Raw genomic sequence first — 25,914 nt, 5'->3', positions numbered from 1 at the left:
CCCAGCAAACACAACACTAGATATGAGCTGGCACCTGGGGGATTTGGCCAATTACCAACAAAGAACACAGAATAAATTTTTCAGTGTTTTAAAGTCTTTAATAATGTACATGTTCTCTAAGGCTGGCCCTCTTTTTCCCTTGGCTCTTTCTGGTTTGAAGGCCTCACCCTGGTCTCACTGTATTAGAGAAGGCATTAGGTGATGGCATGTACAGCTACAGTTGGGAAAGAAGTTCGTCCCTGTGACCACAGGTGGGCACTGGCTGGAGCTCTGCCTAGTCAGGCAGTGTTTCCGATGGGTGTGTTGCAGGCAGGCTACCTGGAGACAGGATCCCCTGAGTCTCCCGAGTATCTAGGTAAAACCTGGGGGAGGACAGAGGCCAGACTCCTCTGGCCAACAGCAACCTGGCAGGAGTTCTAAATCCCTTCCAGGTTGTCCTTGTGTGCTAGAAAAATATTTTCTCTGTGCCATGTCATGAAAAGGATGGAGAAGCACCGAATAGAGGGAATGAAAGAGCTTCAGCCATAAGATTTTCTGCCAGAGGATGGGGTCTCCTGGGGGTAGGAGTTCTCCAGAAGAGCCTACAACATGCATCCGGTCACTTGTCCCTCCATACATCCACCGGTCCATCCATCCATCAGTCCATATGTCCACTCACTGATCACGTTTATCACATGCTCACTCTGCACCAGGCACCATGCTGGATACCAGTGCTAAAGGGGCAAATGAGACACCCTCAGAGGAGCAGATGGACGGTGGATTTGGGAAACCAAGCCTCAGGGAGTAGTGGATTCCCCCAAATACCCAGCATTTAATGGTTGGACCCATATTCCCCACTAAAGCTGCTCATGGGGCACAGGCAGCATTTGGGAAGAAGACACTGGGTAGAAACATGGCCTGAAAGGGTGGTGGGGAGGGACACCTGGCCTCCCAGTAGCTGCAGGTCAGTGGACGATGGAAATGGTCTGGTCAGCCACAGCAAAGACCGGGAAGAGGGGCCCAGGGAAAGACGCATGGTGGATGTGGAGCACGGTCCCCGAGGCAGGCTCATAGAACAGTAGCTCCTGTGCCTGCAAGTCCAGCAGCACCCCCAGCTGAGCTGGGCAACGCAGCAGCGCCAGGGGCTCGTGCTGCCCGTCGTGTGAGAAACGGAACTCCTGGCCATAGCGGGAGAAGACCCAGGAGAAGGCATTGCAGCCCAGACGAGAGTCACTGCCAGAACCCTTGCGGGGCAGCTGGCCTAAGGCCACGCCCACCTTGTACGCACAACTGTTCTGGACGTTTACCGTCCAGGCGTGCAGCCCAGCCTGGAAAGACGTGTCAGCCAGGGCATTGGGCCAGTGGTCAAAGCGCTCTGGGCCATCTGCACAGGCCTTGGACTTCTTGGCATTGAAGGTCAGGGTCCTCCGATCATCTGACAGTTGCAAGAAGGGGCTGACCGTCCTCTCATCCATACGCACGTCCTCTGTGCCTGCCAGAAAGAATTCTCTGAGTTGCCCAAGGCCCACCCTCAGCCCTGACCTGGTCCTGCCAGGTAGCAAAGGGCTTCCTCACCACTCACTGGGAGGTAAAGCCATTTACTCTCTCTGAGCCTCAGATTTCTCATCTATAAAAGTGGGGATCAGAACAGGACTTAACACAGGGTGGATGTGAGGATCAAATGAGATGATACCTGTAAATAACCAAGCATTAACAGTGATAGAAATAAGGCCCAGAGAGGAGAAGCGAGTTGCCCAAGGTCACATACCAAGTTAGTGGCAGGGGCCAAATGAAGACCCAGCATATTGTTCCTACATTTAGCATTGGCACTGATTGGGCTTCCCTGGTGGCTCAGATGGTAAAGAATCTGCCTGCAATGCGGGAGACCTGGGTTGGGAAGATTCCCCTGGAGAAGGGAATCGCTACTCTAGTATTCTGGCCTGGAGAATTCCATGGACAGAGGAGCCTGGCAGGCTAAAAGTCCATGGGGTTGCAAAGAGTCAGACACAACTGATCAACTTTCATTCACTGATTGTAGTGCACCCTAGTTGGGCATACGCAGTATCCAGATCAGACTTGTCCTAGTGACATGGTTCCTGAAAGCTTGAAAGCATCAGATATGCAGTTTCCAACAACTAAGTAAATGGGACTGCAGGCAAATCAGGCACCACTGGATTTCAGAATCTAGAAGCTGTAGCTTGCACTAACATTTTAAGGAGAATGTGCAGGGAGGGAGGGTTAGAATTGAGAAGAATTCAATCCATTAACTTAGCCTTTCTGTGAACTGTGAAAATACTACAACAGGCAATGTGGAAGCTTCCATTTAGTTTGGGGGAGACCTGCTTTGAGAACCCTCCCAGTGGGGGAATTCCAAGAGGCAGGAATCCACGTCACGTCCACCTCTGTGGCCCGAGTATACAGCGCAAGGCCAGACCCACCACTGGCCTGAGTCAATGTCAAGGGAGTGAGACTAATCCAGGAAGCTCAATTCTTGCTCCAGATGCTCTCCAACTGGCCACATCAATTGCATGTGCCAAATTGCTTCAGTTGTGTTCTGATTCTCTGTGACCCTACGGACTGTAGCTCACCAGGCTTCTCTGTCCATGGAATTCTCCAGGCAAGAATACTGGAGTGGGTTGCCATGCCTTCCTCGAGGGGATCTTTCTGACCCAGGGACCAAACCTGTAACTCCTGCGGCTCCTTAAAGAGAAACTAGGTTTCTAAGAAATAGTACTGAGCTATTGCAGTAGGGTAGAACATGAGGAGGATGTGATTTCTGGGAACAGGATTTATCCCAGACCCAACCACAGAGCAGGCTGGTCTGGAAACAGAGAGGACCTGGCCCAGCTGCCCCAACCCTGTCCAGAATTTAGGCTCCATTGACAAGCCTGCATCCAGCATCACTGGTTGCTTAACCTACGATGCCAGACACACCAGTCCCCAGTGTGATGTAGCAGCAAAGCCCACCCAGACAGGAGCCTGGCTCCAGCAGTTCCTAACCTGAGAGGGATCCGAGAATGGCTGTTGCCCAGAGTTGGGTCAGTAATGGACTCCGAGTGCACTTCTCATTAAAGTTTAACTTTTCCGACTCCTTGGGATCCAAAATGCCCTCTGCTTCCTCGGTCCTTGTGCAGGAAAAAAAAAAGAGATTTAGGGAGGTTCTGGAAACGCATCTGGATCAATACAGGAGGGGGACGGAAGTAAAATCCTTTTCCCATGAGGGTGACAGCAAGAATGGCCAGGGCCCACATAGGAGCCCCCAAAGAGAAGGGGCTGGAGCCAGAAGAGAAGGTGGGCATTCCCTCTATGCCTTGGAGCCTTAATTCCAGCAAGGCACATGGTTTATAGGGAAGGGAATACTTGGTGTCAATGTGTTCTGTGGGGAAAGCAAGTCACCGGTGTCTCTCATGAGTTAGCTGGGAGGAGGACCAGAGCTACAAGGAGGATCTAAGCCTCTTGTACCACGGTCTTTCTGCTCCACCAGCGTGCATAGAGAAAAATCTCGCTTTCCTTCAAAATCTACTACAGCAAAACCTATTGGTATGGTCAGAAGGTACAGCCATTCCTCTGCTCTTAAATCAAACACCCCTCAGGAGTCACATAAGAAGAAATGATCGGTTATCACCCAACCATAAAGTAATCATAGCACTTTGCTCCCAATAGCCACCTCTTTTCAGCTCGCAGCAGGGAATGGGTTTTCTGGAAGAGATTTGGGAACACAAGATGCCTAGGAGGGGAGTATTGTCATGTGTTTAGCAGCCGAGCTCTAGGCTTGCTATCTCTATGTAGAATCTCAGGATCTTTGCTCTAACTTGGGAGGCAGTTGTTACTTCATTGGACAGGAAGGAATCGAGATTCAGAGAAAGCACTCAGCTAAAAAGAAGAACCTGGATTTAAGTCTTGCTACTCTGCAGAAACAAAAAAAACCCAGACTGGGGTCCAGGCACCATTGTCTTACCCTTGACCTGAAGTGAAGTCTGAAGGGCTGTGAGGCCCTTCAGAGTGAGGATTCACCTTAGGGCCTAGCAGACCTCTGATCTGGCTTCTGAGAAAGAACCTTCCCTCTGCCTCTAATCCTGAAGGTAGCTTTGAGCTCAGGCAGCAAAGAAGTGAGAACACACGCTCTCCTCCCCAGATTTCGTGGCTCTGTCCACAATCAGAGGAGGAGGCTAGAGGGTGAGCACATCTCCTCATGGATGCCAGCTCTTTTTTTTTTTAAGACTGGCACCGATTGTCCTGGCTTGAGAGGAGCGAGGTGAACAGAGCCCTAGGAAAGCTGAGAGCAGACTCTAGTTACAAAGACTCTTTGTGGTTGGGACAAGAAAGGCTCTGTTGCCATCTTCTCAAAGCACTGAGGCTGGCTCTGGAGAAGTCCCAGCCACCAGATGAGGAGGAAAGAGGAGAAGGTGGTGTCAGCAGTGCTGAGTCATCATCAGAGCAAATCTGAGGCCAGTTACAGACACTAGAGTCTAGAGAATTGGCTGGTCCAGCTGCCTCATGCCATGGAAGAGAAAACTCGTGACCCCAAAGAAGTGGGAATGAAATGGGGCTGGCACGCACCAGGGCCTGGGCCAGGACCAGAACACCCGGTCTGTGCAGCATGGCCTTCTGTCACGGCAGACTAGGGCTGAGCTCAGCCACAGACGTGGAAACAACCTTAGGGACCGACAAACAGGTTTTGAAAACAGTATAATCGACCCTCCATGTCCTAGGGGGATTGGTCCCAGGACGCCCAGGGGTACTAAAATCCATGGGGCATTCAAATCCTTTGCAGTCAGCTCTCTGTATCTGCAGTTCCCCATCTGCAGATTCAAAAACACTCAAACCCTTGGTTGGTTGAATCTAAAGGTGGGGAGCCCATGGAAATGGAGGGCCAACTCTACTTTGAGAGTACGCACCCTCAGTCTAGAAGCACAAAGCACTACAAACAAACCCTGAACTCTCCTAGTGGGTTTGTCTACCATACTATGGGTTTTGCAACTCAAACAACTGTTAGTGTATTGTAGGACTGAACAAATGAATAGATATATTGCTGTTGCTGGGAGCCACAGTTCTCACTGTGAAAGAAGAACTACATAAAGACAGAATAAGGAAAGGCATAGGAAAAACCCTGTGGTGTTTGACTGAAATTAGAAGTTGTGATACAAACTCAGGAATAAAAAAGTTATGTGCACACACACTCCCCATCTCTGCCTGCTGTCCACTGAGAAGGCTTGGAAGCAATGCATCAGTAGCAGGGAACACACCTAAAGCCTAAATCTTGGTTTTTAAATACTCTTCACCACTAAAAGGAACCAAGACTCCCTGGAGAAATAGCTGATTCCAGGGCTGGGGCAGGAAAAGAAGCTGTGCCTAGGATATCTTCTTGTGCCGGAAAGCAAGAAAGTGCTCTAAGAATGATGAAGCGTTGTCAGAAGGACCACAGGATCTGGCTTGAAGGGGCTCCTACTGGCCAAATCTGGGACAGTTTGAAGATCAAAATTAATAATAGAAGTAATAGATTACAATGCACTGAATAAAATAAGAATCTATGAGTCTATGTTGAGACTAAATAAGTGAAAGAATAAACAAAGTCCTAGACACAGCAATCAGACAAGAGAAAAAAGTAACAGTAAAGGACTCCAAATGAGAAAGGAGAAGTAAAACTGTCACTGTTTGCAGATGACATGATACTATACATTGAAAACCCTAAAGATGCCACCAGAAAACTACCAGAGCTCATCAATAGATTTAGTAAAGTTACAGGATACAAAATTGACATACAGAAATCTGTTACATTTCTATACACTTGACAATGAACTATCAGAAAGAGAAATTAAGGACATAGTCCCATTTGCTATCACATAAAAAGAATAAAATTCTTAAGAGTAAACCTACATAAGGAGGTAAAAGGCCTATACACAGAAAATATAAGACATTGATGAGAGAAATTGAAGATGATACCAACAGTTGGAAAGATACACCATGTTCTTGGATTGGAGGAATTAATATTGTTAAAATTACCATACTACCCAAAGCAATCTACAAATTCAGTGTAATCCCTATCAAAATACCAAAGGCATTTTTCACAGAACTAGACAAATAACTTTAAAATTTGTATGGAAACACAAAAGACCTCAAATAGCCAAACAATCATGAGAAAGAACAAGGCTGGAGGACTCACGCTCCCTGACTTCAGACTATACTACAAAGCTACAATAATCAAGACAGAGACAGACACATGGATCAATGGAACAGAATAGAAAGCCTAGAAATAAACCCACACATTTATGGTCAGCTAATCTACGATGAGAAATTTGTTTTCTGTGCACTGAGTCAGGAACCTGTCACTGGCTCTCCACCCAGGTGGGCATTATCATCTGGGGCTCTGGTAGGTTTTAAGACAAGTAGGACCAGGCTGCTCTGTCCTGTCTTTGCCCTGAGCTGTAGAGGTTCACCAAAATCAGATTCTTGAAAAATCCAAGTACATCTAAGCAGTGGAAGGAAGTACTGAACAGAGGATCTGGAGGTTTGGGTTCTAGTCCTAGCAGTGTTGCTGACTTGCTGTGACCTTAGGCAAATATCTATCCCTCTCTGGCTCAGTCTTTCCCCTTGATTAAGGGGTTGATCAGATGATTTGCTAAAACTCTACTGTTTTTCACATTCCCAACAATAGTAATAACAGTCAAAATAATTGTTTCCTTATCTTGACGTACAAGGCCCTGGGCTTCCCTGGAGGCTCCGATGGTAAAGAATCTGCCTGCAATGCAGGAGACCTGGGTTTCATCCCTGGGTTGGGAAGATCCCCTGGAGGAGGGCATGGCAACCCACTCCACTATTCTTGCCTGGAGAATCCCCATGGACAGAGGAGCCTGGCAGGCTACAGTCCATGGTGTCGCAAAGAGTCGGAGACGACTGAGCAACTACGCACAACAACAACGATCTACGATGAAGAAAGCAAGAAGATACAACGGAGAAAATACAGTCTCTTCAATAGCGGTGCTGGGAAAACTGGACAGCTACATGTAAAAGAATGAAACTAGAACATTCTCTAACACCATATACTAAGTTCAAAATGGATTAAAGACCTAAATGGAAGACTAGAAACCAAAAAACACCCAGAAGGAAACATAAGAACACTCTTTGACATAAATTATAGCATTTTTTTGTCTGTTTTTTGGCCACATTGTGCAGCATGTGGGATATTAGTTCCCCAACAAGGGATCAAACCTGAGAACCCTGTGCTGGAAGCATGGAGTCTCTCAGAGAAGTTCCATGTAGCAATATTTTTTTGGACCTGTCTCCTAAAGCAAAGGAAGTAAAAACAAAAAAACAAATGGGGCTTAATTAAACTTAAAAGCTTTTGCAGAGCAAAGGAAACTATCAACAAAATGAAAGGACAACCTAATTGGGAGAAAATATTTGCAGATTATACGACCAGTAAGGGGTTAATAGCCAAATATATAAAAACTCATACAACTCAACATTGAAAAAACAAAAACTCAATTAAAAAATGGGCAGAAAGGGAACTCCCTGGAAGTGCAGTGGTTATTCCACACTTCCACTGCAGGGGACTGGGATTCAGTCCCTGGTGGGGGAACTAAGATCCCGCAAGCCACATGGTGCAGCCAAACCCTGTCCTCCCAGAGAATAAACAAAAACAAAAATGGGCAGAAGACCTGAATACACATTTTTCCAAAGAGGACATACAGATAGCCAACAGGCACCTGAAAAAATGCTCAACATCACTAATCGTCAGGGAAATGCTAGCCAGAACCACAGTGAGCTATCACCTCCCAGCTGTCAGAATGACTGTCATCAAAAAGAACACAAATAAGAAACGGTGAGGATGTGGGGAAAACAGATTCTCATATACTGTAGTAGGAATGTAAACTGCTGCAGTCACTGTGGAATATGGAGGTTTCTCAAAAAAAAAAAAAACCCAACTGAAAACAGAACTACCATATGACCCAGCAACTGTATTACTGGGTCTATACATACACACACACCCCCAAAAAGACACATGCACCCCGATGTTCACAGTGGCATTATTTATAACTGCCAAGATATGTAAGCTTCTCCAGGCCAGAATACTGGAGTGGGTAGCCGTTCTCTTCTCCAAGGGATCTTCCCAACCCAAGGATCAAACCCAGGTCTCCTGCATTACATGCAGATTCTTTACCAGCTGAGCTATAAGGGAAGCCCCATATACATACACACACACACACGAAAACATAATTCAAAAAGACACATGCACTCCAATGTTCACAGTGGCATTACATATAACTGCCAAGAATATAAGATACCTAAATGTCCATCGACAGATGAATGGATAAAGATGTATATATATATAACACAGTATTACTCAGCGTAAAAAAGAATGAAGTTTTGCCATCTGCAACAATATGAGTGGATTTGGAGGGAATTCTGCCAAGTGAAGTAAGTCAGCTAGAGAAAGAAAAATACTGTATACCACTTATATGTGGAATCTAAAAAAATACAACAAACTAATGGCTATAACAAAAAAAGAAACAGAGAGAAATAGAGAACACAGATGTACAGAACTAGTGGTTACGAATAGAGAGAAAGGAGGAGGGAAGATAGGGGTAGGGGATTAGGAAGTACCAACTATTATGTATAAAAGAAGCAACAAGCATACATTGTACAACATAGGAAATATTATAGCCAATATTTTATAATAACTACAAATGGAGTACAGCCTTTAAAAATTGTGAGCCAGTATTTTGTACACTTATATATTATACATCAACTATACTTCAATTTAAACAAACTAATATAAGGCTGGATGTCAATTATACTTAAATTTAAAAAGGTAACATCTCTGATAATGGGACAAAATGACATCAATGCCCCCTGGTATGACAGACAGACTGAGGACATCACGTATGAGATACTCTTGCTTGAAATGTACAACCTGAACCTAATCATGAGGTAACATTAGATAAACTCAAATTGAGGGATATTCTATAAAACTGTCCTAGACTCTGAAAAAGTGTTTAGGGGGGAAAAGGGTGAAGGAAAAATTACAGATGAAGAGATCAGATGGATTGGGTATGGGGGGTAATGGGATTCCAAAGACAATTATTAAGAACATTTTTAGTACAATTGGCAACATTTGAATACAGACTATATATATTAGATAATAGCGTTATGTGGACATGGGATTTCCTGAATTTAATAATTATACTGTGGTATGTAAGAGAATGTCTGTTTTTTGGAGATTCATGTTGAAGTAGGTGATAAGATAAAAAGTCATGCTATCTGCAACTTACTCTCAAATAGGTCAGAAAAAACAAGTTTTTCTGTATATATACACTAGATAGACAGGAAGAAAGAGACACAAGAAACAGAGAGCAAATGTGGCTAACTGATATCAATTAGTATTTCTAAGTTTATTATACTACTTTAGCAACTTTTCTATACCTATGAAATATTTTAAAACCAAAAATAAAGAATTTTTTAAGAAATCAGATCAGCTTGATATTGAGGACAGACTGTATTAGAGGAAGATGATGAAGATAAAAGAGAAAAAGATGAGGAGAGGGACTTCCCTGGTGGTCCAGTGGTTAAGATTTCGAGCTCCCAACGCAGAGGGCCCAGGTTTGATCCCTGGTCAGGGAACTAGATCCCACATGCCACAACCAAGAGTTTGCTGGATTCCAGCTGGACCTTTGAGTCCTTCCCAGCACTTTCATTCTGTCATCTTAGCTCCATGAGATGTGGCCTGGATGTCTGGATCTCAGCATTCTTTCCCTGAACCACATTCGGGAAATCTCGCTGCAACTAAGACCGGGCGCAGCCAAGTAAATAAATTAAAGAAAGAAAAAAAAGAGAGAGAGACTAGGAGAAGTGTGGAAAAGATCATAAGGAGACAGTAAGCTAAATTTAGGAACGTCTATACCACGGAATACTTTAGACTTCCCAAAAAGTGAAGTAAATCTAAATGTACCAGGATAGATAGCCTGATAAGTTATAAACAAATATAAGGTGATCCCATCTGTGCTTTCAAAACAAAATTTTAAGAAGGGAAAAATCCCCCACACTCTTTTGTGATTAAACACGGGAAAGCCTATAAGACACACATGTAACTGTTAAAGCTGATCATGATTCAGAAACAGAATTGGGAAGACGTGATAGAGACATTTTTCATTTTAAATCATTTTCTACTGGTGAAAATTATTTTTTTCTCCCATGTACATATGTTGCCATTGATATCTATACTGCTGTCTTTATAAAAATAAAGAAGAATGGACTGTGCTCCCCAAGCACACATTGTGTCTGTGAGCTCTGAAATCTCACACACGCAGGGTAAGAATTTAATTTCTTTGCCTGGAAAATTATCACGTCTTGGCCACTTCCTCTGGCTCTTGGGTCTCAGAACCTTTCAAGACTTTTCAGAACTCAGGTAGGGCCTGGTGAAATTCTTTTATTACTGCATAATTAAAATAGAATTTTCCTGGTAACGCAGACTTAGATTTCAGATTCTTTCATTAGAGAAAAGGGGAATGAAGTAGAGAAGACAGAACTGGGTCAGGTGTCAGCTGTGGGTCCAAGCCCCAGCGCAGGGGCTTAGACAAGTCCCTTCCCCTCTTTGAGCCTCAGCATTCTCATCTGTAGATGGAGGTGGTGAAACCCTCCCAGCCGGGTGACTGTTTTTTTAATAGGATAATGTTTAAGAAAGCCCATGACAAGCCCCAAGCCTGGCTTCAGGGAAGCCACTCAGCTGCCCACCCTGAGCTTCCCCCCAGGAGCGGTGAGGCCGGACAGCAATGGACGTGGCAGACTTCGGAGAGGTCAGGGGCCATGGCTCCCACGACTGCCCAGGCAAATGCCAGGCCCATACTCACCTCTCAAAAATCTCCTGCTCCTTCTGCTGCGAGAAAAGAAAACAAAGTCAGGCTTGGCACCAGAAACCCAGCAGGTCGTCAAGACTTGACTATGATTAACTTGCATGGAGGGCTCCACGTGGAGAGAAATTCTAGAATAAAAACATCCACTCCTTCTTTAAGACCCTGCACAAGTTTTATGGGTCCTTCTTCACAGACCTCTCCCATCACGCACTCAAAGTGAATCCCTCTGTGCCCTGAGCCCCGTGGCACCCTAGGTTTCCCTCAGACTACACTTCCGGACAATCACCTATTTACCCAGCATTTCATCGCCCAGCGGCTCAATGGACGGGACTCGTTGAATTTTCTGTTGTGACCCTCCCAGCGTTTGGGACAGAATGTGCTCGGCACGTGACAGCTGTGTGACAAAATGAACGCGCGATCTGGGACAGCCACAGAAACCATGACTGCACGAGAGGGGCAACTTGAACACAACAATGTTGTTCCACATTCTCATTTCTCTGCGTGGCGCATCTACTGAGATGTCACACCGTCACCTTAAACATATTAGATTGTGATTTCCGGGTGGTGGGAGTGAGGATGAGCTCTGTATTTGCAGCAGACCTCTTGTCAGTGCAATGTTCTCTCTGCAAGCTTCTGGACTCTCTCCCTCTCCCCACTTCCTTTTACAAAGCTATGACTTGTCTTTGAGACATCAGCCTTTAAGTCGTTTCATTCAGGGAGGCTTCCCTGACTACCACCTGCCTCAAGCCAGGACTGCAGGGGCCCCAGCTCCCAGCAATGCCCCCTACCATAGCACATATCCCTCCATGTCTTAATTATCAGTTTATATATTCGCCTCTTCTACAAGGCTGTGAGTTGCTGACAGCCATATCCTGTACCTCCACTCTTAGGGCTTTCCAGATGGCTCAGATGGTAGAGTCCGCCTGAAATGCAGGAGACCCGGGTTTGATCCCTGGGTTAGGAAGATCCCCTGAAGAAGGAAATGGCAACCAACTCCTGTATTCTTTCCTGGAGAGTTCCATGGACAAAGGAGCCTGGTGGGCTACAGTCCATAGGGTTGCATAGAATCAGACACAGCTGAGCAACTAACAACACGCATAGATAACACAATGCTTAGCATACATTAGGCTCTTAGTAAATATTTGCTCACTACTGAAAGAACAGTTACCAGTTGAAAAAAAAAAAAAAAATCCCCATTAGTAATATTGCCCTGTCTCATCCTGGTTCCAAATTATCATTTTCCACCCACCTCATACCAATAAAACATTCTCATTTTCAGACTTTGGCGGAATCTGGTCAACTTGTGGTGTCCTCACCCCCGCCTAACTTACAATCAACTGGAGGTCATCCAGATGAGTGAGCATGTCCACCAGGCTGCCGCGGATGGTGTCCAGCTTCTGCAGCGCCTCGGCCCAGTGTACTCGCTGCGTCAGGATACTCTGGTGGGCCCGCTCCTCTTCGCCATGCACCTGTTCCAGCAACCTCTGCTCCTCGCTCTCGCACAAACTCCTCACCAGACCCAGCCGCTGGATGACCAGTTCCCGAGCTGCGCTGGCCGTGCTCTGACCCAGAATTAAACAAGCAGTTGGGTCCTGGCATAGCCCCAGGCAAGATTAGGAGGGTTGGAGCTCAGCCAGAAGAAGTGCTAAGATTGATTAGCCACGTCTGACATGGGTACAGTAAGGGTAGTAATAGTGCTTAAAACACCCAAGCCCTAAGATTTTCCCAAATGTGGTTCAGGGAAAAGAATGCTGAGATCCAGACATCCAGGCCACAACTCATGGAGCTAAGATGACAGAATGTACGTGCTGGGCAGGACTCAAAGATCCAGCTGAAATTACTTGCTTATTTCACAGTTAGGATCCCCAAGTTCAAGAGACCAGGTCAGAGAATCATAGAAATGCAGAGCAGAAAGGCCTAAAAAGTCTATCATCAACAGAACGCACACAAACAGTAGTCCAGTTCTTATTTGGACCATGGTGGTGGTTTAGCCGCTAAGTCATGTCCAACTCTTGCAAAGCCATGGATTCCTAGGCTCCTTTGTCCATGGGATTCTCCAGGTAAGAATACTGGAGTGGGTTGCCATTTCCTTCTCCAGGGGGTCTTTCCGACCCAGGAATCAAACCCAGGTCTCCTGCACTGCAGGCAGATTTTTTATCAATTGAGCTATGAGGGAACCATCTATTTGGACCATGTCTAAGGACAAAAAGCTCATTACTTCCCAAATCTGTCTATTCCAATTGCTTCCATGGTAGAATTCTTAATCTGCCACACAAGAGGGCAGAAATAAATTCTAAGTCAATGAATTTAGCATGTGTCCCCTAGCAACTAGCACAGTGTCTGGCAAGGAGCAGGTGCTCAAATATTTACTGAACGATTGACAGGAAAAGTTCTTTCCAACTTAAGCCAAAAATCTCTTGGTGGTGCTCACATGCCAGTCAGTGGCAAAGCAGGGTCTAGAGCCCAGTTCTCCTGACTCTCAGCCCAGCACTCTTCCCCTCCATCAGTGCCGTCTGATGACCCATCCTCCCCATGGCACTGTTGTCTGAAGCTCCTGCTCTCTTGCCAGACAACTGAGGGTTAAACTATTTCCCTCATGCCAGAAAGTTGGGGCTCGTCAGTGGCTCTCCTTGTTTCCTGCCCCTAAAGACCTGCCTTGTACAATGAGGGGACAGTTAGGCCTGTTTCTCAGAAGAGACTGAGACCCACAATGTGCCCCAAGGAGAAGAGAGACGGCCTGAGTGAATGGCTGAGTGAACCCAGGGGTTCAGATTCCAAGTCCAGTGTTCTTTGGAGGCAACATAACACAGTGGTTAGGAAATTAGGCTGTAGAGACAGCGCCTAGGTTTAAATATTAGCTGTTCTATTTATTAACTATTATTAACTATTATTAACTTATCTTCCCTGGGCCTCAATTTTCTAATCTATCAAATGAAGATACTAATAGTACCAACCTCATAAGGCTACTTTGAGGGTCAAGTGAGTCAATATATATAAGAAGAACAAAGCCTGGCACATACGTATTTGGTATCATTAGCTCTTGCTCCTCTCTCTAGCCCACCTCAATACCTTTCCCACGGGTGGGTCTCTGCAGTCCCGTTTGTACTGTATGAACAGGATCAAGAACAGACCCAAGATGCATTAGATACTCCCTGACAAGAAGGCTGCAGTCAATTTCAACATGCTTCTTGAGTCATTCCCAGGGAAAAAAAAAAATTTGCTTTCCAAAGATATGCCTGAAGAAACTAAAATCCCTCCTAGACCAAAACACGGGCTTCCCTGGTGGCTCAGATGGTAAAGAACCTGCAATGTGGGAAACCTAGGATTGGTCCCTGGCTTGGGAAGATCCCTGGAGGAGGGCATGGCAACCCGCTCCAGTATTCAACCTAGACTGGAGAATCCCATGGACAGAGGAGCCTGGTGGGCTACAGTCCACAGGGTCGCAAAGAGTCAGACATGACTGGGTGACTAATGCACACATAGACCAAAACACAGAAATGCTGGAAAAATAGACCAAAGCATCCTTTTAAAGTGAAGCTACTTCTGGCAGCTTAGAAAAGGGAATCCCTTGGAGTCCAAAAGTAGAAAGGAAAGGGAAGACCAGTGTAATCAAGAGCTGGGGACTCAACTGGCTGCTCTGAATGGGGCTTGTGATTTACTTTAGATTTGTACACTCATGTAAACCATCATACAAAAACAAAAGTACAATAAAGACCTCTCTGATTTTAAAATAAAGGGAAAACTTTCTACAGATGAGGGAATTATTAAAAGATGTGCTTTAAAATGAACCCTGCACACAGCAACTAGAGAAAACTTGTATGCAGCAATGAAGTCCCAGCATAGTAAAAAAAAAAATTATTTTTCTAATTAATTAAAAAATTCTTAAGGGGACCAAAAAGAGACCATAAATAGAATATACAACTTTCAAGCTAGGACAGGGAAAAAGAAGGGAGGAGGGGTTGATTAACTCAAAAGAAGGGAGGAAAGGAAGGAAAAAAAGCACAGAAAAAGTGGACTGCAGCAGGGGAAGGATAAACTGGGAGGTTGGCATTGACATAGACACACTACTGTATACACAGCAGATAACTATCAGAACCTACTATACAGCACAGAGAACTCTGCTCAGTCCTCTGTAATGACCTGTATGACAATGGAATCTAAAAAGTGGATTTGTGTATATGTACAACTGATTCACTTAGCTGTATAGCAGAAACTAACACAACATTGTAAATCAACTATACTCCAGTAAAAATTAATTTTAAAAAATTATAAAAGTGGACTACATAGAAAACAGGCTTCCCAGGTGGCTAGTGGTAAAGACTCCACCTGCCAATGCAGGAGATGCAAAAGACGTGGGTTCGATCCCTGGGTCAGGAAGATCCCCAGAGTAGGAAATGGAAACCACCTCCAGAATTCTTGCCTGGGTAATTCCATGGACAGAGGAACCTGGCAGGCTACAGTCCATCGAGTCACAAAGAGTCAGGCATGACTAAGCATACACAGAAAACATAAAATGACAGCCATAAATCTAAGATTGATTAAACTTGGCTAGTTAAAAGGCAGGGATTATCAGCTTGGACTTTTTTTATAAGTATTTTTTTAACCTTTCTTTAAAATGTTATTTATTTATTTATGACTGTGCTGCATCTTTGTTGCTGTGCGGGCTTTTCTCTAACTGCTGCCGGCAGGGCTCACTGTGCAGTTCAGGCTTCTCATTGCCGGGGCTTCTTTCATTGCAGAGCAGGGGCTCTAGGGGCGCAGGCTTCAGTAACTGTGGTGCATGGCCTCAATAGTTGCAGTTCCTGGGCTCTAGAGCACAGGCTCAATAGGTGTAGCACAGGTGATTAATTGCCCCATGGCATGTGGGATCTCCCCAGATCAGGGATCAAACCTGTGTCTCCTGCATGGACAGGCAGAATTCTTTACCACTGAGCCACCAGGGAAGCCCTTGTTGTTGTTGCTAAGTCGTGTCAGCTGTTTCCGACTCTGTGTGACCCCATAGACGGCAGCCCACCAGACTTCCCCGTCCCTGGGATTCTCCAGGCAAGAACAGTGGAGTGGGTTGCCATTTCCTTCTCCAAAGTATGAAAGCGAAAAGTGAAAGTGAAGTCACTCAGTCGTGTCCAACTTAGCGACCCCATGGGCTGCAGCCTACCAGGCGCCTCCATCCATGGGACTTTCCAGGCAAGAGTACTGGAGTAGGGTGCCATTGCCTTCTCCAGGGAAGCCCTGGACTTTTTAAAAAAGGAAACAAAATCCAGTTTCTAAAACACACCTGAAACAACATAAGAAGTTGGAAGTAAAAGAAAAGAAACTGATATATCCAGAAAACACTTGTTGGTCTAGTAATGAGTAAAAGACAAAACAGTCTTGAAGGCAAAAAGGATTCCTGTTCATAAAATGTCACTGCTACTGCTGCTAAGTCACTTCAGTGGTGTCTGACTCTGTGCAACCCCAGAGACGGCAGCCCACCAGGCTCCCCTGTCCCTGGGATTCTCCAGGCAAGAACACTGGAGTGGGTTGCCATTTCCTTCTCCAATGCATGAAAGTGGAAAGTGAAAGTGAAGTCGCTCAGTCATGTCTGACTGTTAGCGACCCCATGGACTGCAGCCTACCAGGCTCCTCTGTCCATGGGATTTTCCAGGCAAGAGTACTGTCACTGAAAAGTGACAAAAGGGATGTTTTACCAGGAATATATAACAAATTTAAATATATACACTTAATAAATAGTACCAAGAATATAGAAAGAATTGACAAAATTATAAGGAAAAATAGGCAAATTCACAGCATAGTGTGAAAATGTAAATGCCCTTTGCCAGTAATCAAAAAATCTGGCAATCAAAAAAATAGTAAATATAGAGAAGATCTGAACTTATTAATAAGCTTAATTATGGACTTCCCTGGAGGTCTGGTGGTTAAGGCTCTGAGATGCCAATGCAGGGGGCACAAATTTGATCCCTAGTCTGGGAACTAAGATACTGATACTAATGTAAAAGGTAAAAACATATATTTGAAAATTTTAAAGTACAAATAATTAATAATAAAATAATTAAAAATCTGATAACTCATAGCACAAGGAAAAAGTCATAGTAAAGATTTAAAAATACTTATAACTGAGTGAAACTGAAAATACTACATCAAAATTGTGGGATATCCCTCTATCAATACCTAGAAGGAAATATATAGCTTAAATGCTCACTTTGAAAATGAAAAAAGACTAAAATCAATAGGCTGTGTTCAACTCGGGAAGTTAACAAACTACAGAGTAAATCCCAAAAAAAAATCAGAAGGAAAAAATCATAAAGAGGAAATAATAATGGAAAATAGATGTAATCAGAAGGGAAAAGAGAAGCAATCAGAAGCTTTCAGAAGAGAACTTCAACAACCTCTGCACATCACCTACCCATCTACCTGCACCTGTGCTCAAACACTCTGTCTTCCCTATTTCTGTGGATAAACTGCCTGTGCTCTCACCTCTGGCCAATACTTCCACTTATTTACTAGCTCCCACCCCCTCTGCTAAACCAACTGTCCCCTTTTCCTGCATCATTAATTTTCCCCTCTCTACTGGGCAATTCCCATCAGCATACACACACAGAGTCATTTCCCGCATCTTAAAAACCAAGCAACAAACATTTGCTTGCTTGTTGATAGCATATCCATCTCTTGATGGACATCCCCCTCCACTATCTCTTGATGGCATATCTCTCTCCACTATCATCCCATTTCTCAGCTTCCTTCTACAGCAAAATTCCTCAAGAGTCATCTGTGCCAACTATCTCAAATTGCTCTTTTTCTACTCTCTCTGAAATTCACTCTGATCACACTTTTACCACAATACTCTACCAAACTCCTCTTGTCAGGATCTCCGAGGAGCATGTTACTGAAGAGTCCATTCTCATGTCTCCCCTGACTTGATCTCTCTGCAAAATCTGAACCCACCTCCTTGAAACCTATTGTGCGGCACAACACTCTTATTAACTGTTTTATTCCTATTTACCGATTGCTTTCTTCTTGGTCTACTTTGCTTGTTCCTATCTACTCAATTGGGCTTCCCTGGTGGCTCAGACGTCTACTCAATGGTTAGATGTCAGAGTGCTCTAGAGCTCAGTCCTTGGACCCCTGCTCTTTTCTATCTGTATTCTACTCACTTAGTGATCTCATCATTTCCTATGACTTTCACTTTATACTCTCACTTATTTGAAAAAAAAAAAAAAAAGACAGTGCACTAAGTCGTGTCCGACTCTTGGCGACCCGATGGACTGCAGCCCGCCAGGCTCCTCCGTCCATGGGATTCTCCAGGCAAGAATACTGGAGTGGGTTGCCATTTCCTTCTCCAGGGGATCTTCCCGACCCAGGAATCAAACCCAGGTCTCCAGCATTGCAGGCAGATTCTTTACCAACTGAGCTACACAGGAAGCCCCACCCTCACTTATACACTAATACATTTACGTCTCTGGCCCAGCCCTCTCCTAACTTGTGTACCCAGCCATCTACTCAACATCTTAACTTGAATGCCTAATAGTCATCTCCAACCTAACATGTACAAAACTGAACTCTAGTCTCCTCCAACCATCACTCTGCACGCAATCCTTCCCCACCTTGGTAAACGGCTGCTCCATCCCTCCAGTTTCTCACATCAAAAAAAAAAGTCAACCTGATCCCTCCTCCCTTTCTCTCACAAAGCCTACATCCAATCCATCTGCAAATCCTGCTCTTTCTTCCCTCAGAAAGTATATATTAATATATGCTGCGTTTCACCATTCCTACCACACTCACTCAGGTCCAAACCCCTCTCAACTCTCACCTGGATTAATGCAACACTTCCTCACCAGTCTCCCTGTTTTTACTTTTGCTGCCTATGGTCACTTCTCAACACAGCAGCCACTCCTTTTAAATCTTAAGTCATATCATCTTACTTCTGATAACTTCCTGCCTTCCCCAGATAAAAAGCAAAGTCTCTGTGTGACCCGTGAGGATTCTACCTAGCTCCATGCACTGCTCTCTGACTTCATCTCCTTTGTCTTCTTGTTTACTCTGCTCCAACATGTCAGGCACGCTCCCATCTCAGGGTTTTTGCACTTGCCTTTTCTCTTTTGGGAACACTCTTCCCCAGGATATACAGTGCATTCCCTCACCTCTTGGAAATTTTGTACAAATATCAATCTCCTTAATTAGGCGATTCCTGATCACAACCCCATCCTCAACATGACCCACCCCCTGCCTGCGTTCTATTTCTCCATAGAGGTTATCACCTTTTGACACAGCATATATTTTATTTGTTATTAGCCCTCTCCACTGGTGGCTCAGCTGGTAAAGAACCTGCCTTCCAGTGCAGGGGTTCAGTCCCTGGGTGGGGAAGATCCTCTGGAGTAGGTAGTAGCAACCCATTCCAGTATTCTTGCCTAGAAAATACCACAGACAAAGGAACCTAGCAGGCTACAGTCCACAGGGTCACAAAGAGTCAGACATGACTAAATATGCACACACACACACACACACACACACCCTCCCCTGACTAGAATGCAGGCTTCACGAAAACAAGAATTTTCCCATGTTTTATTCACTGTGGAACCTCTAGCACATAGACCGATTGTGCTTGGTGTGTGGCAGGTGCTTACACAGGTTTGTTAAATAATCAAATAAATGGCAAAAATGTTGTAAGTATTCCCTTCAAAATCAGCACCTGCTACGAAAGCTTCTATTTGACACTGCGCTGAGGTCCTAGCCAGTGCAGTTAAGACAGGAAAAGGAGAAGGATGAAGAAAAAGAGAAAACATCATGCAAAGAGAAGCAGAGATGGACAGAGAACAGCTGCCTGGACTTCTAGCGGCTTGTTTGTTCCTGCTTCTCATCCCCTTTAGGTTCTGAAAGACTCGTGTATCTAAAATCCAAGAAATTCTGTTTTGCTTATGCTATCAGTAGTTCAACTAGACTCTATTCCTTGCGATCAAAATCATTTATTTTTTGACTAAAATAGTGCCATGTCTGCTCCATGTACTTTTGGGGAAGGAGGGCAGGGGTGTGCAGGAAGAAACTCATAGCCCCTGCCCTTGAAGGGCACACTTGAGACTAAGAGGCAGCAGCAGCAATGCGTCCACTGAATAAAGGGTGGGCAGTGAGGCGCTGTGGGCCTCCCAGGCGGCACTAGAGGTAAAGGACTTGCCTGCCAGTGCAGGACATGCAAGAGACACAGGTTTGATCCCCGGGTCAGAAAGATCCCTTGGAGGGGGGCATGGCAATCCACTCCAGTATGCTTTCCTGGAGAGTCTTGTGGATAAAGGAACCATGGTGGGCTACAGTCCATAGAGTTGGACACGACTTGGCACGCACGCACTAGTGAGGTGCTGCAGAGGGATCACCTGGGAGTCAGACATCCAGCTCACAGAACTGACTCTGTGAGTCAGCTAACCTCTGCGGGACCCATTTCTCCGTCTGTAAACAGGGATGTTACTACCACCTACTGCCTAAGACTGTCATAAAGAATGTGCAATGTAAAAGCCATTGGTTATTTTATAATACTGGGGCTGAGCACAAAATAATTAAAATGATAGAAGACTCATCTGATCTTTTACCTGAAGAAAGTTATTTTTAAATCAGTCTTTGCATCAAATGCATTCTAGGAACAACCCACTCTGCCCAGATGTAAAACCAAGAAAGAGGAAACCATCCTTCCTGAGCATCCAGCTTTGTCAGTAGCACAATGGGTCTGGGAGGTTGGGAAGGAACTCTAGACTGGTTCAAGCCCCTAAGGCTGAGAGCTTATCCTAGGAGGCGGGCCAGAGGAGGGGGAAGGGGAAAAATTACCTACCACTGCTCTCTGGTTCTTCCCTGGCAGGACGTCAGCCACATATTTGGTGATGGTAGCACTCTGTAACTGCAGCCTCTCACACTGGTCCACAATCTTGTTCTGCAACACAGATGACATCCATGGTATTTGGATCCACAGTTGGTCCATTCTCTCCGTTCCAGTGATTTTTTTTTTCCCTTTTACCCCACCTCAGCCACCTACTCCCATGGTCATATCTCGGAACTCATCATTATTGAAAACTATGCCACTTCCAAAATCTTCAAGGATCCCACATCCTCCCCACCACTTTCCATCCTAGATCACACACTCTAGAATCTCCAACAATCCTTCAGCTTAGATGGAGTCACCAGTACATTACTCTTAGCACTTTTCACTGTCCATCATCCCTTTTTGTGGCCTTGCTTCCCTCTTGATCCTCAAATCCCATGGCCCATCATAAGCACTTTCTTACATACACTCACTCTTCCTTCATATCCAGCCCCCTAACTGTCCACACCTGCAACTGAGCACAAAAACATGGCTTCCTAAGCTGCTCTTCCCCAAGGAATCCCCATTCATTAACAGTACTTCCAAGCATCAATCTCGCTACCCAGACCAAAACTCCAGGAGTTACTCTCCAACCCCACATCTAATCCATCAGTGAGTCCTACCAGCCTCTTCTCTGAGGTCTCTCTCTCTCTCTTCTGGCCACTTATGGTCACCTTTACTTCTGCTGTTCAACCCAGATCACCATGATCTCCCACAGGAACTGCTGATAGAGTCTCCTAACAGGGCCTTTATTCTTGACCACCTTCCCAGCTTCCTCGTTAGCCATTGCCACCTTTGGTAAGGAAATCAGATCAAGTCACATCCCAGCTCAAAACCCTCTCATGGCTTTCCAATGCACCCACAGTGAGACTGTAACCAACAAGGCCCTACCTGGTGGGACTCTGCCTTTCTGTCCAATGTCCTCCTACTAGTCCGGCCTTCTTAAAGTGAAGTGAAGTGAAGTCACTCAGTCGTGCCTGACTCTTTGCGACCCCGTGAATAGTAGCCTGCACCAAGCTCCTCTGTCCATGGGATTTTCAAGGCAAGAGTACTGGAGTGGGTTGCCATTTCTTCTCCTACTCCGGCCTTCTTACTGTTCCATAAATACACTAAACCTGTCCCGACCTCAGTGCCTTTGCACCTGTTGCTCCTTCTGTCTCCCATTTATGTCTTGTTCCTCGACTCCAAGGAGACTTAAGCCTTCCCTGACCATCGCACACCTCATATCATTACTTTTTTTTCTCCCTTGCACTTATCACTCCCTGATTGTATATCATGAGTCTGTTTACTTCTTTAGTAGCTGTCATCCCCTACAGGAACATAAGCATCATGACTTTAACTTGTTCTCTGTGTCCTACTACCTAGAAGAGAGTTTCTATACATAGAAGGCCCTGAATAAATATTCAGTATTTGTTGAATGAATGAACACCCACTTCTTTGGCCACAAGAGTTTCAGCAGTTCACTGCTCCCAAAGCTGTGAGCATTGGCCCTGAGACCAGGAGAGAGTTTTTAGAAATGAAGACACGGAGGCCCACAGAGAAGTGACTTGCCCATGGAGACAGCCAGGTCCCAGCTTTGCCACTCCACCTCTCCAGGTAACAGCTGGAGCACTTCCAAGCAGCAGCTCTGCCACCATTTCCCCTAAGAGCTTTGCCCCAGTTCCATCTGCCAAGGGCGACTCAACTGTCTCTTCCAGGCAGTTCTTGTAAATCCTTCCCTCCACAACCAGGACTCAGTCTTACACTTCACTGGCCCAAACACCAAGTTAAAGAAATGACTTGACTGGAAGAAAGCTGTGGCCACCACACACCACAGGACTGAGGGAAGTGAGACTAGCTTCTGAAAAGCTACAGGGCAGGTATCCAGAAGGTAACAGAGAGGTTGCTGAGCTGGCCTTGTTTTTGTCCAGTTTAGTAACAATCTTGCCCTGGGGCAAAATTTCTTTGATTGACCAGTGGGACAGGAAAGTCTGCAAAGAACCCACAGTTTACTCAAAATTGGAGGCAGGGGCTTCCCCTGTGGCTCAGTGGTGAAGAATCTGCCTGCCCGTGCAAGAGACTCCGGTTTGATCCCTGGTCCGAGAGGATCCTGCATGCCTCGGAGCAGCTAAGCCTGTGTGCCACAGCCACTGAGGCTGTGCTCTGGAGCCCAGAAGCCACAACAACTGAGCCCATGTGCCCTGAAGCCTGTGCTTTGCAACAGAGGCGGCCACTGCCGTGAGAGGCCCACACACTGCAACTAGAGAATAGCCCCCACTTGCCACCAACAGAGAAAAACCTGGGCAGCAACAAAGACCCAGCACAGTTAAAAATATTTTTTTTTTTAAAAATTGGAAGGAGAGAAGGCAAGACACATGCCCTCCAGGCAAATAAGATGAATATGCTAGGGGCCTCTGGAGGGCTCAGGGAAAGCCCCCTGCCCCGCGCAGAGTCCATTCCAAAGCAAATAGCAGGCTTGCTCCCCTGGTCCAGGCTTCAACCCCTTCTACCACTCAGATTCAGCCCTGATGGCAACTTTTTAAAAAAAGGTCTTATTAAGTTCTCACTCCCATTAGCATCACTTCCTCCCTCCAACCACTGACGCAAAGAGGTGGTTTTTCTCTGGCCTAGTCAATGACTCCTCTGGTCCAGCCCCTGAACATTTGGAACCCTGAGAAAGTTATTCCCCTGTTCTGGGCTTCAGCTAGCTCCCTCATCTATTAAAGATAGGTAGGACCAAACCTTCAAAGGTCTGGATGGGATGAGATGATGGCTATTTAAGCGCTTTGGAACTTGCAAAGTTTCTATCCATCGTGCCAGTTCACTATACCACATTATCCAAGCTTATTTTCATCATCACCAACTTGGTGGTCCTACTTGTTACCCACCAGGAGCTTTTCAAGTGCTGTTGGATAACTGAATCCCTCTCCCCAGCACCCTGTCGGTTGTGTGTGTAACAGTCCAGTCTGAGTCCTCAGGCGTCACAGCTGCGCAGACCTCCAGGGAGAGGTTGGGAGAATCCAGCAGGTTAATCAAATTGCAAAGAAACCCCCAGGGACCAAAGGTGGGGTGGAAGGAGATAGGAAGCCCCATGGTGACTTGACTCTCCAATCTCAGCAGCTCAGGGGAGGTTGGTGGCAGGAAGCCAAGCTGGAGGCGGAGGTGAGGAGAAAGAAAGCCTAAGTGAAGGGTTCCAGTAGGAACCTCCTGACATCCTCCCCGCCCCCTCCGTTTACCTAAGTGAAACCGGCTTCAAGTACAGTCCAGACCAATCCTGAAAGGGAAGAGAAGTCACCTCACCAGGAAGGCTGAAGGGAGGATGAGGGGAGGAGCTTTAAGTCGAGGGGCTAGGAAACAAGGAGAGACCGAGTTTTATCAAGTTTCCAAAGGGGCGGTGGCCGGGGAACGCTTTGTCCCGGGCACCTAGAGCAGCGGAGCCCTTCACTGCCCAAAGGCAGCCCCACCGAGCAACACGTTTAATAAATGCCTCCAAACTATAAATGAGGACACTGGGGCTCAGAGATTACGAGACTCACAGGGAGGACCTGATGGAGGTGGGACTCGAACTCGGGTCAGCTGGACTCCAGAAGCCACACCCTCAACCGCCTCGCTCTACAGCCGGTGCCTCTCGCGGAGCCACGACTCCCCGACCCGCTGCCGGGCGCCTGCCGGGGCTCAGCGCCTCCCCCCACACGGCGCCCCCTTCTTCCGGAGCCCGCCGCCTGCCGGCGCCCACGCCCGCTCACCCGCAGCTCTTCCGCGCGCTTCTCGGCCCGGCGGATGCGGTGCCCCCGGCAGCGGCCGCCCAGCCCCGTGCAGGCGGCGCACACGAGCCGTCGCTCGGAACAGCAGAACCAGTTGAGAGCCTGGCCGTGTTCGGGGCAGATCGGCCCTGGCTCGGACCCCGGCTCCGGCCCCGGCCCCTGCCCAGCGCCCTCCGCGGACATGGCCGAGCGCCGGGCGCCGACCGCTCCACCTGTCGCAGGTGACGGCTGGGCGGGGCTTCCCTGGCTCCGCCCCCGGGGCCCCGCAGAGCGCCCGGCCCGCCCGGCGCGCCCAGGCGGCGCCGCTTCCTCCCACCCGGCTCCAGTTGCCGGGTGGGCGCCCGCCCCACACCCCGCCCCAACCCGGGCCAGATCCCGCCCGCTTTAACAGTCTTCTTGATGTTTTACTGAATCGTGTTTTATCGCGTGTTTGTTTTGTAATAAAATAAAACACATTAACGTGACTGTAGGAAGTTGAGTACTGTTAATTGAGCACTTACTAAGTGCCAGAGTTTTGCTGAGCGCTTTAGCATCCCATCATGTAATACCCCAACAACTCTTTTTGACAGGCAAGATACTTTTAAGCTACTTTTAACCAAGTAGCTTAAAGCTGGGAGAAGGCAATGGCACCCCACTCCAGTACTCTTGCCTGGAAAATCCCATGGATGGAGGAGCCTGGTGCCCTGCAGTCTATGGGGTCACTAGGAGTCGGACACGACTGAGCAACTTCACTTTCCCTTTTCACTTTCATTGCATTGGAGAAGGAAATGGCAACCCACTCCAGTGTTCTTGCCTGGAGAATCCCAGGGACGGGGGAGCCTGGCGGGCTGCTATCTATGGGGTCGCACAGAGTCAGACACGACTGAAGCGACTTAGCAGCAGCAGCAGCAGCTTAAAACTAGATTCTGGTGTCAGGCTGTCTGAGCTCAAATCCCATTTAGCTGTTTATTGGCTGAGGACCTTCCAGGGTCTCACTTGTAAAATGGGGGTTATGTGGGTAACTACCTCACCGACTTGTGCTGAGGATTAAATGAGTTAAAACACAAAACAGTATCTTAAGTGCAGACGGTGGTTGCAATTGCTAAGCGCCTGCTAATAGTACAAGCAAAGTGCTACTATGATCCCCATTTTTATGGAGGTTAAGGATCTTGCCCAGGGCTCACAGTTATTATTTTGGTAGCAATATGACTGGAACTTAAGCAGTTGGACTTGCGGTCAATATGATTAATATTTTCTAAATTGCATACCAAGGCCCATCTGTGTTAGGCTGATTTCCCCAAAGTCGTTATATCCAAGCTTTCTTAATTTGAAAAAAAAAATGTTTAAGTAGTATTGAAAAAAGTAATGCATCTTAACTGAAGGAAATAGAATGTGCAGATAAGCACCTGGATGAAAAATCCATCCCTAGAAGGAACTACTGCTAATAATACCTGAGCTATCTTGGAGCTTTTTTCCTTAGGATTTGATAAAGGAATTTAAGGCTAAATTGAACCCTCTGCAGGGG

At 46.2% G+C, this 25,914-nt stretch overlaps 1 protein-coding gene across 3 annotated transcripts; it reads right to left on the bottom strand.

The window, feature by feature from the left end:
- Positions 1-76: 76 nt before the first annotated feature.
- BSPRY (B-box and SPRY domain containing) lies at positions 77-24,635 on the bottom strand. 3 transcript variants are annotated; one of them, XM_027550553.1, is made up of 6 exons: positions 24,393-24,635; positions 20,641-20,739; positions 12,161-12,421; positions 10,827-10,852; positions 2,980-3,104; positions 77-1,471 (listed from the first exon to the last, which is right to left on the bottom strand). In XM_027550553.1, exons 1-6 carry the CDS (start codon positions 24,591-24,593, stop codon positions 945-947), a joined length of 1,239 nt encoding a protein of 412 aa, XP_027406354.1. In that variant the 5' UTR covers positions 24,594-24,635; the 3' UTR covers positions 77-944. The 3 variants fall into 3 exon arrangements, with proteins under 3 accessions (XP_027406354.1, XP_027406355.1, XP_027406356.1); XM_027550554.1 differs by having other exon boundaries at positions 10,827-10,849; XM_027550555.1 differs by having other exon boundaries at positions 12,161-12,391.
- Between the last annotated feature and the right edge of the window lie 1,279 nt (positions 24,636-25,914).

This window comes from Bos indicus x Bos taurus, chromosome 8 (genome assembly GCF_003369695.1).
Source record: "Bos indicus x Bos taurus breed Angus x Brahman F1 hybrid chromosome 8, Bos_hybrid_MaternalHap_v2.0, whole genome shotgun sequence".
NCBI classification, from domain to species: Eukaryota; Metazoa; Chordata; class Mammalia; order Artiodactyla; family Bovidae; genus Bos; species Bos indicus x Bos taurus.
The sequence above is the reverse complement of the archived record's forward strand: the minus strand, read 5'-3'. Positions and strand labels throughout refer to the sequence as shown.

What these genes read in the sequence shown, in the direction of transcription:
- BSPRY (XM_027550553.1), bottom strand. Translation starts at nt 24,593, where the DNA reads ATGTCCGCGGAGGGCGCTGGGCAGGGGCCGGGGCCGGAGCCGGGGTCC. An exon ending in GGAAGAACCAGAGAGCAGTG is followed by an intron (nt 12,422 to 20,640) that starts GTAGGTAATTTT and finishes GGGCTATGCCAG; the next exon opens with GACCCAACTGCTTGTTTAAT. An exon ending in GAGCAGGAGATTTTTGAGAG is followed by an intron (nt 3,105 to 10,826) that starts GTGAGTATGGGC and finishes TTCCTGCACAAG; the next exon opens with GACCGAGGAAGCAGAGGGCA.